The 17,141-nt window shown below is 40.5% G+C and overlaps 1 protein-coding gene across 6 annotated transcripts in view; it reads left to right on the top strand.

Moving 5' to 3' along the window:
• The first annotated feature begins 3,890 nt into the window (after positions 1-3,890).
• Positions 3,891-17,141, top strand: part of FBXL2 (F-box and leucine rich repeat protein 2) — a 94,754-nt gene continuing 81,503 nt past the window's right edge. For 2 of the 6 annotated variants that reach the window (XR_010835013.1, XR_010835014.1), the window contains exon 1: positions 3,891-4,043. Coding sequence is in view for 1 of the 6 variants with exons in the window: in XM_059077391.2 (XP_058933374.1) it covers positions 4,041-4,043 (3 nt within the window). In the remaining 5 variants the exon portion in view is untranslated. The remainder of the gene's footprint in view (positions 4,044-17,141) is intronic. The other 4 variants (XR_010835015.1, XM_059077391.2, XM_067005831.1 and 1 more) reach the window with 4 other exon arrangements.

The raw sequence follows: 17,141 nt of genomic DNA, 5'->3' as shown, positions 1-17,141 counted from the left end.
AAATACAGATGAAGCTTTGCTTGCTTGCTCGCTCGCCGCTCACCTCCTGCTGCATGGCCCCGTTCCTAACTGGCCATGGACTGTTACAGGTCTGTGGCCCAGGGGTTGGGGACCCCTGGGCTGGAGGGAGGACTCCAGAATGGTGCTTGCATCAGTGTCGTTGTGGTAGGACAGGCTCCCCCAAATGGCTACCAGCAGCATCTGTGTCCCCAGGAGGTGTCTCAGTTGCTTTCTGCCTCTTTGGGAGGTTCTCCAAAGTCAGCAAATGGATCTGAACCAGGCTCCTTTGAAATTCCTGCCTCTCAGCTGAGTCTTGGAGTATGTGAGATTTTGTGTGTGCCCTTTAAGAGCAGAGTCTTTGTTTCCTACAGCCCTCTAGCTCTCCTATGCAAGCTCCACTGGCCTTCAAAGTCAGATGTTCTGGGAACTTGTTTTCCTGGTGCAGGACCCCAGGCTGGTGAGCCCAATCTGAGGCTAGGATCCCTAACTCCTTGGGGAGAACCTCTGCAATTATGATTATCCTCTCATTTGTGGGTTACCTACTTGAGGTTATGGGTCTTGGCTATATTGCATCTTTGCCCCTCCTATCCATCTCATTATGGTTCCTTTTTCATATCTTTAGTTGTGAAAAATCTTTTCTGCTGGTCTTTAGTTTGTTCTCATAGACAGTTGCTCTGTAAATAGTTGTGATTTTGGTTTGCCCATGGGAGGAGGTGAGCTCAGGGTCTTCCTACTTTGCCATCTTGGCCACCCTTGATTATCTTTTCATATGCTATTTGCCATCTGTATATCTTCTTTGATGAAGTATCTGTTCAGATCTTTTGATTATTTTTAAGTTGGGTTGTTTGTTTTCTTACTGTTGAGTTTTAAAAGTGCTTTGTATATTCTGGATACAATTTCTTTATCAGATATGTGTTTTGCAGATACATTCTCCCAATCTGTGGCTTATTTTTTAATTGTCTTAAACTGCCTTCATTTTTACTACTTTTTTCTTCAACATACGACATGGCTGTGGAGAAACTGGTATCCTTACACACTGTTGGTGGGAATATAAAATGGTGCAGCCACTTTGGAAAGCACTCTGGCAGTACCTCAAATGCTGAAACAGAGTTACCTTATGACCCAGAAATTTTACTTCTAGATATATACCCTAGATATACACTCACGAGAAATAGAAACACGTGTCTGTATGAAAATGTATTCAGGACTTCCCTGGAGGTCCAGTGGTTAAGACTTTTTGCTCCCAATGAAGGGGGCATAGGTTTGATCCCTGGTCAGGGAAGATCCTGTATGCCACATGGCACGGTAAAAAAAAAAGTGTTCATAAATATTCATAGCAGCATTATTCACGACAGCCAAATGATGGAAATGACCATCAGTGAACAAATGGATAAGCAAAACTGTGGTATATCCTTTCAAGGAATATTATTTGACCATAAAAAAGAATGAAGTACTGGTACATGCTACAACTTGGATGAATCTTGAAAATGTGCTAAGTAAAAGAAGCTAGTTTCAAAATCCTAATTGTTGTATGAATATATTAATATAAACGTTTAGAAAGGGAAACCTATATATTATACAATGGAATGTTATTCAGTGTTTAAAAAGAAGAATATCCTGCTGTTTGTGACATGGATGAACCTTGAGGATACTATGCTAATTGAAAGAAACTGGACACAGAAAGACAAATACTGCATGATCTCACTTATATGTGCTTTCTAAAATAGTCAAACGCACAGATGCAGAGAGTGGAATGGCGGTTACCAGGGGTTGGGGGTAGAGGGAAATGAGATGCTGGTCAAGGGGTACAAAATTTCAGTTTTGCAAGATGAATAGGTTTTGGATATCTAATGTATAACAATGTGAATATAGTTAACAATACTGTTTTGTGTACTTGACATTTGCTAAGAAGGTAGATCTTAAGAGTTATCACTGAAAGAAAGAGAGAAAGAAAAATAGTGGTAACTATGTGAGGTAATGGGTATGTTAACTGAATTGTCATTATTTCACAATGTATACATATATCAAATCATCACATTGTACACCTTAAATATGTACAATTTTAAATTGTCAATTATACCTCAGTAAAGCTGGGGAAAAAAGAATAAATGGATTCAAAGTGAAAAGTTCCAAAGAGGGATATATCATATTGATACAAAGACAAATTTTCAAGATTAGCTAAAGTTGAGAGTATGTATGAGCAACAACAGAGCTTTAAAAAAAACACAGCTTGGGCTTCCCTGGTGGTGCAGTGGTTTAGAATCCATCTGCCAATGCAGGGGACATGGGTTCGAGCCCTGGTCCGGGAAGATCCCACATGCTGCAGAGCAACTAAGCCTGTGTGCCACAACTACTGAGCCTGCACTCTAGAGCCCGCAAGCCACAACTACTGAGCCCGCGTGCCACAACTACTGAAGTCTGCGTGCCTAGAGCCGGTGCTCTGCAACAGGAGAAGCCACCACAATGAGAAGCCTGCACACTGCAACAAAGAGTAGCCCCCACTCGCCACAAGTAGAGAAAGCCCACGTGCAGCAACAAAGGCCCAACTCAGCCTAAAATAAATAAATAAATTAAAAAATTTATAAAAACAAAACAAAACAAAAAACCACACAGCTTTATTGAAATATAACTCACATACTATGCATTTCACACAAACTGTACAACGCAGTGGTTTTTAGTATATTCATAGATATCCATCACCACAGTCAACTTTAGAACACTTTCATCACCTCAAAAAGAAACCTCATACCCTTTAGTTATTATCTCTTCCTCCACCACTCCTACCCCAGCTGTGAACAACCAGTAATCTACTTTCCATCACTACAAATTCTCTTCCTCTTCACAGGGCTTTCTGGTGTTGATTGTTGAGGGCTACAGTTGTCCATTTGTTTAGGGAGAGTAAGAAACTTGGATCAAAAGTCTTATTGGGGCTATATTTAAGTGTGGGATGTCTATTAGACATTCAAGGGGAGATGTCAGATCTGCTGTTGAGTATGTCTCTTCATAGACTTAATGGGCTGTATTTGAGGATATCTAAAGTTCCTGTCAGCCGTATTAAAAACATCCGACAAGCTGCTGAATGATTTAATAGAGTGTATACATACAATGCTATGACATTAATTGGTATGCAAGGATAATTTTTAAATTGAAAAAAGTAGATAATAAAAGTGCGTATGGTTTGCTTCCATTTCTAAGAATACAGTGTATTATAATAATATACATTTTGTTGCGGGCTTGGAAGCAGATAGACTAAAATATAAGCAGTGGTTATATCAGGTGCTGAGATTTGGTGTGGTTTTATTCCTTTTAATTCGTTATTGTTTAAAATGTCTCCAGGACTTCCCTGGTGGCACACAGGTTAAGAATCTGCCTGCTAATGCAGGGGACACAGGTTTGAGCCCTGGTCCGGCAAGATCCCACATGCCGCGGAGCAATTAAGCCCGTGCGCCACAACTACTGAGCCCGCGTGCCACAACTACTGAAGCCTGTGCGCCTAGAGCCCGTGCTCTGTAACGAGAGAAGCCACGGCAGTGAGAAGAAGCCTGTGCACCACAACAAAGAGTAGCCCCGGCTCACCGCAACTAAAGAAAGCCCGAGTGCAGCAACGAAGACCCAACGCAGCCAAAAATACGTAAATAAATAAATTTAAATAGATAAATAAAATGTCTCAAATAATCATGTGTAATCAAGGTAACTTAAATAAGGTTTCTTAAACAAGGTAAGTCCATAAAGGCGTTTCCCATCAGGTCAGTCTGCGCTGGGTCATCTGTCAGGTGAAGGATGTCAAGGTGATCAGGGTGATGAGGGACAGATGCAAAGGCGGAAAGCCAAAGAGGCCCCGCCCAAGAGCCGAGTCGTGGGGGGCGGGAGGCGGTCCAAAGGGCACCGCCCCTGCGCGTCATGTGCTGTCCGGCAGCCAATGGCTGCCTCTGAGCCCACCTAGGGGACGGGGCGGGGCGCCCAGTTGGCGTCACCAGGACAACGGGCGTTGCCGGCGCCGTGTGACTCTGGGCTGTGGGCGCGCTTGTGGCTCTTCGGCCATGGTGAGTTTGGGGCCCTCGCAGCCCGGTCGCCTGGCCCTTCCCCGCCCGGGCTGGGTCGCAGGGCGGCCGCCTTCTGGGCTGGGGCGGGCGGCGCCGGGGTCGCAGAGAGGCCGGGCTGCGGCCTGCGGGGCTGCCGGTCAGGGCAGGACTGGGCGGACCCGCGGGAGGGGGACCCCTTGGAGAGCCGGAGCGCCCTCCCGCTGCCCAGGGCCGCGTTCTCACCTTTGAGTGCCTGGCTGGGACCCCCCCAACCGGCCGGTCGCCGGACAAGCGTGACGCTGTTTGGCCCCGGCGAGCCTAGGAAGCCACTCAGAGAGGGTGTGGTTAGAAAAAAATTAAAAAGGATATGTATTGAATATCATATGCCATATATATTCATACCAACGCTATATTGCAGTCTACGTGCTTCCTGTCTTGTTTCTATGCAGTTATGTTAGCAATATACAAATGGATATTTCTTTGAAATTCATCATTCTGACAGGTTTTTTAGCATGTGGAAATTTAAATTTGTAATTTTGGAGATTCCTCCCTCCTTTTTAAAAATGGGGACATTAAGCTGGAGTTTTTTCGTGCATGCAGCACCCTCACTCAGGGATTCAATTCATAGTTAGTGCGTGGTACACGTCTTAAATCATTACCTTTATTCAATAAACTTGAGAGTGAATGGACATTCCCACCTGGTCCCCATTAAAGCACGTTTTTTTTTAAAACCTAATCTGAAGACTCAGCTCAGGTATTGGCTTGAATAGGCAGGATTCAGGGGACTGCCAACCAGATGTGTGAATTCTCCAGAAGCCTCCAAAGGGTGTGAAAGAAGAGAGGGGCTGGATTCTCTGATTGGGGACACACCTTTGGTATAGAATATTTGAGAGGGAGTGGGGGTGGGGAATAAGAAAATGCCTAGTTTGAGAAACAGTTTCTGTAACTGTTCATAATTTAGTGTAGATTTGCTCCTTATCTGCAGGGGTTAGTGGAAGAGCTAATAAGCTGAGGATGCGGGGTGCTCCCCAAGTGGCAGTCAGCCTTCTGGAGAGAGAAACTGCCCATTGGAATCCTGGCTAGCTCTGTGTTTTCTTAATAATTAAGGTAGTAAGGGAATGTGGATGATCTGTATCTCATTGACTCTGGATAAACAACTGCCAGGTGTGTGGCCTGTTGATAGCAGGAAAAAAAATCACCCACAAATTAACAGCAGTGCCTTCTTTACTTTGTGCATGTTTCTTTCAAATTCTGAATTGTTTTAAGTGAAAATTAATGGAGCCAGCAAGAGTTTCAGGAAATGAATTTTACAAAAATCTAAGTGTTTTAAATGTTGCAGTGCCTTGCTTTTACATGTTATCTGTGTGAAAAGCCCTTATGATTATAGGAAGGCGAAGAAGAATATTCCGGAGTTACATATTCACAGCTTTCTCTCTGAAGTCTCATATTCCTCCTGTTGTCCATTTTCCTTTTCTTCTCCTTTGTCTACCCCTTCCATCCTGACCCACAGTCCACCTTGATTCACTATTGTAAATTTTAGAGTTTTATTTACTCTAAAATAAAAGCATTTTATTGTACTTATGTACTAGTGGTTACTTTGCTAAACTTAGAAATGCTTTGCTTTTTGTATATCTTTAAGCATTAAGAATTTAATTCATGGAAGGGATTTAATTGGGTGGTAAGATGATGGCTGGGCTCCAGGGAAAAAGGGGAATGGTTGGTATAGCAGCGAGGATGAGGAGACTGCTTCTGTAATCCCCCAAACTGTGTTTGAGATCATAACATAACCCTTCATTAAATGCTTGAATCTAAACATACAGCTTTAGCATTTGATATTTATGACTTTGCACATGAATTTTGGAACTCTGCTTAGCTATTTCTCAATGAAAGTTTCTTCAATTAAGCCACTTGTTTCTATTGCCTCTAAATAATAATGAGAGCTGACATTTATTGTGTACATTTTATGTGTGAGACATTTTTATAAGCACCTTACGTGTGTTAATTAACCATCACAACCACCTTATGAGGAGAATACCTTTTCCCCATTTGAGAGATGAGGAAATTGAGGCACGGAGAGGTAAAGTAACTTGCCCAGTCACCCAGCCGGATTTCAAAACCAGGCATCTTGTCTCAGAACCTGCTTATGGGACTTCCCTGGTGGCGCAGTGGTTAAGAATCTACCTGCTAGTGAAGGGGACATGGGTTCGAGCCCTGGTCCAGGAAGATCCCACAAGCAGCTAAGCCCGTGTGCCACAGCTACTGAGCCTGCGCTCTAGAGCCCGCGAGCCACAACTACTGAGCCTGCGTACCACAACTACTGAAGCCCGTGCACCTAGAGCCCGTGCTCCACAACAAGAGAAGCCACTGCAATGAGAAGCCCGCGCACCACAACGAAGAGTAGCCACCACTCTACACAACTAGAGAAAGCCTGTGCGCAGCAACAAAGACCCGATGCAGCCATAAATAAGTAAATTAATTAATTAAAAAAAAGAGAACCTGCTTATGGTTTTGTATTATAATGTATAGTGTATCATTATATGTTCCTCAATATATATGCTATTTGTATGTTAGGAAATTAGTTTTCTCTCTTACTTGGATTTTAATGTTTTGAGCACTTATGTATATAAACACTTGTATTTTGTTGTTCTTGGCACTGGACTGGATGCTGTAGAACAGAGTAGGCACTCCTAACCTTCTCTCCTCTTTCACACAGATGAGATGAAGAGGCATCAGTGAAGACAGATTATTGGATTAGGGTTCATACTCATGGCTGTAATAGCATTTAAAGTTTCTCCTGTCATTTCAGTTTGTGCTCAGGAATTGGCACCTGCTTTTGTGAATCACAAAGACCAGCATTTTGTTAAAATTTTATTGAAGTATAGTTGATTTGCAATGTGGTGCCAATTTCTGCTGTACAGCAAAGTGGCTCAGTTATCACATACAGACATTCTTTTTTTAAAATATTCTTTTCTATTATGATTTATCCCAGGAGATTGGATATAGTTCCCTGTGCTATACAGTAGGACCTTGTTGTTTATCCATTCTATACATAATAGTTTGCATCTGCTAACCTCAAACTCCCACTCCATGCCTCCCTTAACCCCCTCCCCCTTGGCAGCCACAAGTCTGTTCTCTATGTCCGTGAGTCTGTTTCTGTTTCATAGATAGGTTCACTTGTGTCATGTTGTAGATTCCACATATAAATGATATCATATGGTATTTGTCTTTCTCTTTCTGACTTACTTCACTTAGCATGATAATCTCTGGTTGTATCCATGTTGCTGCAAATGGCATTATTTCATTCTTTTTTATGGCTGAGTAGTATTACGTTGTATATATGTACCACATCTTCCTTATCCATTCATCCGTCAGTGGACATTTAGGTTGTTTCCATGTCTCGGCTCTTGTGAGTAGTGCTGCTATGAACATAGGGGTGCATGTATCTTTTTGAATTATAGTTTTCTCTGAGTATATGCTCAGGAGTGGGATTGCTGGCTCATATGGTAATTCGATTTTTAGTTTTCTGAGGAACCTCCATACTATTTTCCACAATGGCTGCACCAACTTACATTCCCACCGACAGTGTAGGAGGGTTCCCTTTTCTCCACACCGTCTCTAGCATGTGTTATTTGTAGACTTTTTAATGATGGCCATTCTGACTGGTGTGAGGTGATACCTCACTGTCGTTTTGATTTGCATTTCTCTAATGATTAGTGATGTTGAGCATCTTTTCATGTGTCTACTGGCCATCTGTATGTCTTCTTTGGAGAAATGTCTATTAAGGCAGTGGTCCCCAACCTTTTTGGCACCAGGGACCGGTTTCATGGAAGACAATTTTTCCACTGGGGTTGTGGGGGGAAGTGGGATATGATGGTTCAGGCGGTAATGCGAGTGATGGTTAGCGGCATATGAAGCTTTGCTCACTTGCCTGCTGCTCACTTTCTGCTGTGTGGCCCCGTTCCTAACAGGCCACGGACCAGCAGTAGTGGTCCGCAGCCCGGGGGTTGGGGATCCCTGTATTAAGGTTTTCTGCCCATTTTTCTTTTTTAAAAAAAGATTTTTTTGATGTGGACCATTTTTAAAAGTCTTTATTGAATTTGTTACAATATTGCTTCTGTTTTATGTTTTGTTTTTTTGCCCACGAGGCATGTGGGAATCTTAGCTTCCTGACCAGGGATCAAACCCGCACCCCCTGCATTAGAAGGTGAAGTCTCAACCACTGGACTGCCAGGGAAGTCCCCTTCTACCGATTTTTCGATTGGGTTGTTTGTTTTTTTTTGTTGTTGAGTTGTATGAGCTGTTTGTATATTTCGGAGATTAAGCCCTTGTTGGTCTCATCATTTGAGAATATTTTCTTCCATTCTGTAGGTTGTCTTTTCTTTTCTTTCTTTCTTTCTTTTTTTTTTTTTTTCCTGTGGTTTCCTTTGCTGTGTAAAAGCTTATAAGTTTGATTAGGTCCCATTTGTTTATTTTTGGTTTTATTTCTATTGCTTTGGGAGACTGACCTAAGAAAACATTGGTATGATTTATAAGACCAGCTTTTAATGTAAAGCCATTTAGAATTGGGGGATGAAACTATTTTTAAAAGTAAAATTTTATTTTCTGAGATTTTTCCTAATAAAAAATTTTACATTTTTTTTACTTGTATATGCTAAAACTGTTACAAAAAGACATCAAATAACTATTTAAACTTTAATTCATGTGGCTTAAAATATACATTGGGATACCTCTTGTCATCAGGTTTTTGTTATTGCTTACCACTTTAGCTTGTAAGGCAGATTTACTTTTTGGAAATTATAAAATAGCGTATCATACAGTTTTCCCATTTTAATTCATTTTATTTGGATTTTCTCCCTATTTTGGCCTTTCCTTTCTGTATTTGCCTGTGGTTAGGACTTCTCAGAGGTGTTGAGAAGCACAATAAAATATATTTTATTTTACAGGCAGTTTTGGTCTCTTTGCCATCACATGGTATAGTTAAGAGGGATTATGTAATGAGATCTGTGTTAATAGATATGACAAGACGTTTCTCTATGCATTAATTTTTCTACTCTTGTCAAAATTGGTCTCGCTTTTGGCTGCACTGGGGTGGGGGACACAATTTTTAGTAATTGTAACAATAACTTGCTTTCATGGAACCATTCCACTGTGCCCAGTTTTAGGCTGATCACTTCATGTTTATCTCATTTAACTCTTCTAACATCTCTATGAGATTAACATCACTGTACCCACTTAACAGGCCTAGTTGATTAGGCAGTTTGCCCAAGGTCACATAGTTGGTGAGTGGCAGAGCCAGGATTTGAACTCAAGTAGTCTGTCTCCAAAGTCTGACGTCTTGGGGCTTCCATGGTGGTGCAGTGGTTAAGAATCTGCCTGCCAATTCAGGGGACACGGGTTCAAGCCCTGGTCCGGGAAGATCGCACATGCCACAGAGCAAATAAGCCTGTGCACCCCAACTACTGAGCCTGCGCTCTAGAGCCCATGAGCCGCAACTACTGAGCCCGTGTGCCACAACTACTGAAGCCCAAATGCCTAGAGCCTGTGCTCCGCAACAAGAGAAGCCACCACAATGAGAAGCCTGCGCAGCGCAACGAAGAGTAGCCCGCGCTCACAGCAACCAGAGAAAGCCTGCGCACAGCAATGAAGACCCAATGCAGCCAAAAATAAATAAATAAATAAATAAAAATTTAAAAAAAAGAAGAAGTCTGACGTCTTAACTGTAGCACCATGGCTTCTTCCCAAACTAAAGATTGTGCCCAGTGCCTGACATGAACATACTACCGCAAGATTAAGAGTCTTGGTTGTCTTGTCATCTGAGCCAGCAAGCTCTTTTTCTTTTATGACAGACTCTCTATTATGATGTTGTGTAATGACATCCTGAAGGATTTACTTGGCTTTTTTTTTTTTTTTATAACAGTACAGACCACCAAAGCTCAGATATGGGCAGCCATGGGTTGGGCTATACTTTTACTTCTGCCTTCCCTGTCTCATTTTGTGTCTCACCTCTACCCTGTGTAGTGTCTACCTCAGCCACTGTTCCAGCACTGGGGTGGTTGGAGCAGAGGGGTCTAGGGAAGCAGAACAGGGCAGTCATTGGGAAAGCTTTTGTGGGGTCACACTCATGGTTCAAACCCAGCTTTTCCAGTTCTCAGTGCTGCCCATGTAATTGTGTCTTTCTATTAAATTTTCTGTCTCATGGTTTTCTAGCCAGCAAATATTTGTGTGTCCCACTATGTGCCAGTCACTGTTTTAGGCAGTGGGTATCCAGTAGTGAATGAAACAGGGAAGCCTCTGCCCTCTTGGAGTTTATGTTCTAGCAGTGGGAAGACAGATAATAAACATACAGATAAGGTGGTGAAGAGTGCTTTGGAGAAAAAGAAAGCTGAGTAAGAGAAAGGAAGTTTTGCAGGATGGGTGAGTGGATGAGAAGTGGAAGGACTTGCTTTTTATGTAGGTGGAAGGGAAGGCCTCTCTGATAAGGTGACATCTGAGCAGAGGATATGTCATGGGAATGCCTAGAGAAAGACCATTTCAGGAAAGGACACAAGTGTAAAGGTCCTGGGGCACTGCCTGGTGTGTTGGAGAAACAGCAAGGAAAACAGTGAGGCTGGAGTGGAGTAAGACAGGAGCATGGCAAGGGGGAAGTCCAAGGTAGTCAGTGAGACCAGATCGCCTAGGACTTACAAGCCATTTAAAGGAGTTTGCCTTTCCCTTTGAGGGAAGGGGAAATGATTGGTAAAGTTTAAGAAGAATGACAGAATATGACATATTTTATAAAAGGACCAGTCCGTCTGCTCTGTGGAAAATACATGTGGTGTAGGAGGGAGGGGAGAAAGGACAAGAACAGAGGAGACCAGAGAGGACATTATTGGTGCAGTCTTCCATAGGATTGGCTGTGGAATAGAAAAGAAAAGGAAATCAAGGATAGTTCAGTGATTTGAGCCTGAGCAATAGGAACAGGTTGTCATTTGCTGAGATGAAGACTATGGGAGGAGTAAATTTAGCGAAGGGATGAAGAAAGGAGTTGCTTTTGGACCTGATAAATTTGTGACCCTTATTAGACATCTAAAATCTAAAGGCACCTAAAGACACACAATTTTGTTTTCAGAAACAGTGGGATATTTTAAAAACACAAACTTAATTGAATCTTGAAATCATTAGATTTGGAAGAGACTTTTGAGTTTCCCTAGTACAGTCCTTTCATTTTACAAATTAGAAATACTGAGAGGTTAAATGCCTTCCCCAGAGTCAAATAGCCTTTTACTACTGGTTGTGCAGTGCAAAGAACCCTAGACTTGGAGTCAGGAGATACAAGTTTATACTGTAGTTTTTCTGGGGTTTTTTTGTTTGTTTGTTTTTAGTGCTAAACCTTGGGCAAGTCATTTATCTGCTCTAAGTCTCTCTTTTTTTCTATCAGAATGGATAATAAAGACTTCTACATTCTGTTAGGACTTGGAAAGTTGCAAAAATTAGACATGCTGTTTCTACCCTAACAGTGGGAAAAGATAGAGAAGCTAGAAAATCACAGTTCTTTAAAAACTCTCTAGAGAGCTGAGGACACAAAGAAATCTAAATGAATTAAAATCCAGGATGTAATGTGCCCTTCCCAGAAAAAAGGAGACACATAGGTAACTTTCTTCCATGGTGGGGACAGCAGGAGGAAGAAGACTCTCCTATAGACAGCTTGGAGAAATCAGCCAAACTTTTACTGCATGGGGGCTGGAGTGACATTTGGAACCCCGAGGAGCCCCAGCCGCACAGCTAGGCTGCACCTACCTCTCTTTCCCATGGGCCTTCACTGAGTACATGGATGTAGAAGTGTGCTGGAGGCTGGGGTCAAGGGAAGAGAGCTGAGAACATCCTTGAGGTGGGCGGAGCCTGCTGAAGGCTTGGGGCAAGGCAGGAGAGTCAGCAGAAACCTCTCTGAGGCGCTAGGGGCTTTTGCCAAGTGTAAGGCAGGGTCCCAACGGATGGGGCCCGCGGGAGAGCTGAGAAATGTCCCTCTATGGCTATACAGGTTTTCAGTCAGGACAAGGCAAAAGGCTTTCAGACGGTGGAGTTAGAGTAACAGGGCAGAGAGAGAGCTCCTTAAGGAACGGACAGTAGAGGGTACCTCTGCAGAACAAAGACCTCCCCAGCTGGCAGCCAGAATGTAAAATAGAGAGTGCTCGCTAGCAGCCTGGTTGTACAGCTCAAAGAGATCTGTGAAGTTTTACTAGTGCTCAGACCCCAACTTCTCCTGAAGGTGAGGTTCTGGTGTCACCCTAAAAAAATTTTAAACCATTCTTGAACTGAATCTAACTAATGCTGCAACAAATCTGAAACCTAGGTCAACTAGAGATTAAAATGATTCAATACCCACCTCCCACCCTCCAGCAACCTAATTGAAGGAGGAACTGCCCTTTATGGAGGTAAATTACTTTAAAAAAATTCAGGTGTAATTGACATATAACATATTAGTTTAAGCTGTACAACAGAACGATTTGATATTTGTATATGTTGCACAGTGATCACCACAATAAGTCTAGTTAACATCTGTCACCATACATAGTTAGAGAATTTTTTTTTCTTGTGAGGAGAATTTTTAAGATTTACTCTTCTAGCACTTTCCAATATGCCATACAGTATTAGTAACTATAGTTACCATGCTGTATATTACATCCCCATGACTTAGTTGTATTATAACTGGAAGTTTGTACCTTTTGACCCCCTTCACCCATTTTGCCCACCCTCCCATTCCCCACCTCTGGAACCATAAATCTGTATACATATGAGCTCATTTTTTTTTATGATTATACATATAAGATCATTTGTCTTTCTTTCAAAGTATTTGTCTTTCATTGTGTGACTTATTTCACTTAGCATAATGCCCTCAAAGTCCATCCATGTTGTTGCAAGTGTGAACAATTTCCTTCTTTTTTATGGTTGAATAATATTCCATTGTATATATCTACCATATTTTCTTTATCCATTCGTTTATCGATAGACATTTCAGTTGTTTCCATATCTTGGCTATTGTACATAATGCTTCAGTGAACATAGGAGTGCCTATATCTTTTGAAACAATGTTTTTGTTTTCTTCAGAAAAATACCCTGAAGTGGAATTCCTGGATCGTATGGTAGTTCTATTATTTAATTTGTTGACGAACCTCCATAGTGTTTTCCACAGTGGCTGCATCAATTTACATTCCTACCAACAGTGCATAGGGTTCCCTTTTTTCCACATTCTCACCAACACTTGTTATTTGTTGTCTTTTTGGTAATAGCCATTCTGACAGGTGTGAGGTGGTATCTCATTGTGGTTTTGATTTGTATTTCCCTGATGATTAGTGATGTTGAGCACCTATTCATGTACTTGTTGGCCATCTGTGTGTCTTTGGAAAGATATCTTAGATCCTTTCCCCATCTTTTAATTGTATTTCTTGTTGGATATTAACTTCTTATCAAATATATGATTTGTAAAATCATTCAGTAGGTTATATTTTCATTCTGTTGATGGTTTGCTTTGCTGAGCAGAAGCTTTTTAGTTTGATGTAGTCCAACTTGTTTATTTTTGCTTTTGTTGCCTTTTCTTTTGGTGTCAAGTCCAAAAAATCACCTCCATAATTTATGTCAAGGAGCCTACAGCCTGTTTTTTTTCTAGGAATGTTATGTTTTCAGATCTTACGTTGGAAGCCTGTCATCCATTCTAAGTTAATTTTTGTGTATGGTATAAGACAGGGATCTAGTTTCATTCTCTTGCATGTGTCTGTCCAGTTTTCCCAACACCATTTATTGAAGAGACTGTCTTTTCTCCATTGTATATTCTTTCTTCCTTTGTCATAAGTTAATTAACTGTGTGTGGGTTTACTTCTGGGCTGTCTATTCTGTTCCATTGATCTGTGTGTCTGTTTTTCTACTAGTACCATACTTTTTGATTACTGTAGCTTTGTAGTATAGTCTGAAGTCAGGGAGCATGATTCCTCCAGCTCTGTTCTTCTTTCCCAACATGGTTTTAGTTATTCGAGGTCTTTTGTGTTTCCATACAAATTTTGAGATTATTTGTTCTAGTTCTATGAAAAGTGCTCTGGGTATATTTTGATAGGGATTGCACTGAATCTATAGATTGCCTTGGGTAGTATGGTCACTTTAACAATATTAATTTTTCCAATACAAGAATACAAGATATATCTTTTCATCTGTTTGTGTCATCTTCAATTTCTTCACCTTATAGTTTTATAGTCTTTTAATGTCTTATAGTTTTCCAATACAGGTCTTTTACCTCCTTAGATAGGTTTATTTGTAGTTATTTTATTCTTTTTGATGAAATGGTAAATGGGATTGTTTCCTTATCTTTTTTTTTTAAGATTTTATTTATTTTTGGCTGCGTTGGGTCTTCATTGCTGCGTGTGGGCTTTCTCTAGTTGTGGCGAGTGGGGGCTACTCTTTGTTGTGGTGTGTGGGTTTCTTGTTGCAGTGGCTTCTCTTGTTGCGGAGCACAGGCTCTAGGCACGTGGACTTCAGTAGTTGCAGCACGCAGGCTCAGTAGTTGTGACACGTGGGCTCTAGAGTGCAGGCTCAGTAGTTGTGGCGCATGGGCTTAGTTGCTCCGCGGCATGTGGGGTCTTTCTGGACCAGGGATTGAACCCGTGTCCCGTGCACTGACAGGTGGATTCCTATCCACTGCACCACCAGGGAAGTCCCTGTTTCCGTATCTTACAGTTCGTTGTCAATGCATAGAAATGCAACAGATTTCTGTATATCAATTTTATATTCTGAAACTTTACCAGATTCATTAATAAGCTGTAGTAGTTTCTGGTGGCATCTTTAGGATTTTCTGCACTTAGTATCATGCAAACACTGACAGTTTTACTTCTTCCTTTCAAAATTTGGATTTATTTCTTTTTCTTGTCTGATTGCTGTGGCTAGGACTTCCAGTACTCTGTTGAATAAAAGTGGTGAGAGTGGGCATGTAATTAACCCACTTAAATCCTTTCAGCTTCTCACCATTGAGTATGATGTTAGCTGTGGGTTTGTCATATATGGCCTTTAGTATGTTGATGTATGTTTCCTCTGGGCCCACTTTCTAGAGAGTTTTTATCATAAATCGATGTTCAATATTGTCAAAAGCTTTTTCTGCATCTGTTGAAATAATCATATGATTTTTATTCTTCAATCTCTTAACGTGGTGTATCACATTGATTTTGCAGATATTGAAAAATTCTTGCATCCCTGGGATAAATCCCACTTGATTATGGCATCTGATTCTTTTAATGTATTGTGGGAATCAGTTTGCTAATATTGTGTTGAGGATTTTTGCATCTTGTTCATAAGTGATATTGGCCTGTAATTTTTTTTTTTTTCTGATATCCTTGGTTTTGGTGTCAGGGTGATGCTGGCCTCACATAATGAATTTGGAAATGTTCCTTCCTCTGCAGTTTCTGTTTTTGGGGAGGGAGAATAGTTTGAGAAGGATAGGTGTTAACTCTTCTCTAAACGTTTAGTAGAATTCACCTGTGAAGCCATCTGATCCTGGACTTTTCTTTGTTGGGAGTTTTAAATTACTGATTCAATTTCATTACTGGTAATTGGTCTGTTCATATTTTCTATTTCTTCCTGGTTCAATCTTGGGAGATTGTACATTTCAAAGAATTTGCCCATTTCTTCTAAGCTATCCATTTTATTGGCATATAGCTGTTTGATCACTGTTGTCTTATGATCCTTTGTATTTCTGTGGTGTCACTTGTAACTTCTTTTTCATCTCTGATTTTATTAGGTTTTCTTGATAAATTTAGCTAACGGTTTATCGATTTTGTTTATCTTTGCAAAGAACCAACTTTTAGTTTCATTGATCTTTTCTATTTTTTTAGTCTCTATTTCATTTATTTCTGCTCTGATCTTTATGATTTCTTTCCTTCTACTAACTTTGGGTTTTGTTTGTTCTTTCTCTAGTTCCTTTAGATGCAAGTTTAGATTGTTTGAGATTTTTCTTGTTTCCTGAGGTAAACTTCTATTGCTGTAAACTTCCCTCTTAGAACTGTTTTTGCTGCATCCCATTAGTTTTGGATCATCGTGTTTTCATTTTCATTTGTCTGTAAGAATTTTTGATTTCCTCTTTGACTTCTTTAATGATCCATTGGTGGTTTAGTAGCATATTGTTTAGCCTCCATGTGTTTGTGTTTTTTGCATTTTTTTCCTTGTAGTTGATTTCTAGTCTCATAGTGTTGTGATTGGAAAAGATACTTGATATTATTTCAGTTTTCTTAAATTTACTGAGGCTTGTTTTGAAGCCTAACATGTGATCTCTCCTGGAGAATGTTCCATGTGCACTTGAAAAGAATGTGTATTCTGCTTCTGAATGGAATGCTCTTTATGTATCAGTTAAGTCCATCTCATCTAAGGTGTCATTTCAGGCCAGTGTTTCCTTATTGATTCTCTGTCTAGATGATCTGTTCATTGATGTAAGTGGGGTGTTAAATTCCTCTACTATTATGTTACTGTTGATTTCTCCTTTTATGTCCGTTAATATTTGCCTTATATATTGAGGTGCTCCTGTGTTGGGTGCATATATAGTTACAATTGTTCTGTCTTCTTGGATTGATCCCTTGATCATTATGTAGTATGCTTCTTTGTAACAGTCTTTATTTTAAAGTATGTTTTGTCTGATAAAAGTATTGCTATTCTGGCTTTTTTTTTTAATTTCCATTTGCATGGAATACCTTTTCCATCCCCTCACTTTCAGTCTTTTGTGTCTTTATATCTGAAGTGAGTCTCTTGTAGGCAGCATATATATGGGTCTTGTTTTTGTATCTGTTGAGCCACGCTGTGTCTTTTGATTGGAACATATAGTCTGTTTACAGTTAAGGTAATTATTGATATGTATGTTCTTGTTGCCATTTTGTTAATTGTCTGGGGTTTGTTTTGTTTTGTCTTTTTCTTCTTCTTTTGTTCTTCTCTTGTGATTTGACTGTTTTTAGTGTTATATATGTATTCTTTTTTCTTTTTTTGTGTGATATCTATTTTTGATTTTTGGTTTGTGGTTACCATGAGATTTTTATATAACAATCTATATATATGTGATTAAGTTGCTGACCTCTTACTTTCAAATGCGTTTTAACAACCCTGTCTTTGTACTCTTCT

The sequence above is a fragment of the Kogia breviceps genome, chromosome 10 (assembly GCF_026419965.1).
Source record: "Kogia breviceps isolate mKogBre1 chromosome 10, mKogBre1 haplotype 1, whole genome shotgun sequence".
NCBI classification, from domain to species: domain Eukaryota; kingdom Metazoa; phylum Chordata; class Mammalia; order Artiodactyla; family Physeteridae; genus Kogia; species Kogia breviceps.
Note: the sequence above shows the minus strand (reverse complement) of the source record. Positions and strands in the feature narration are given on the sequence as shown.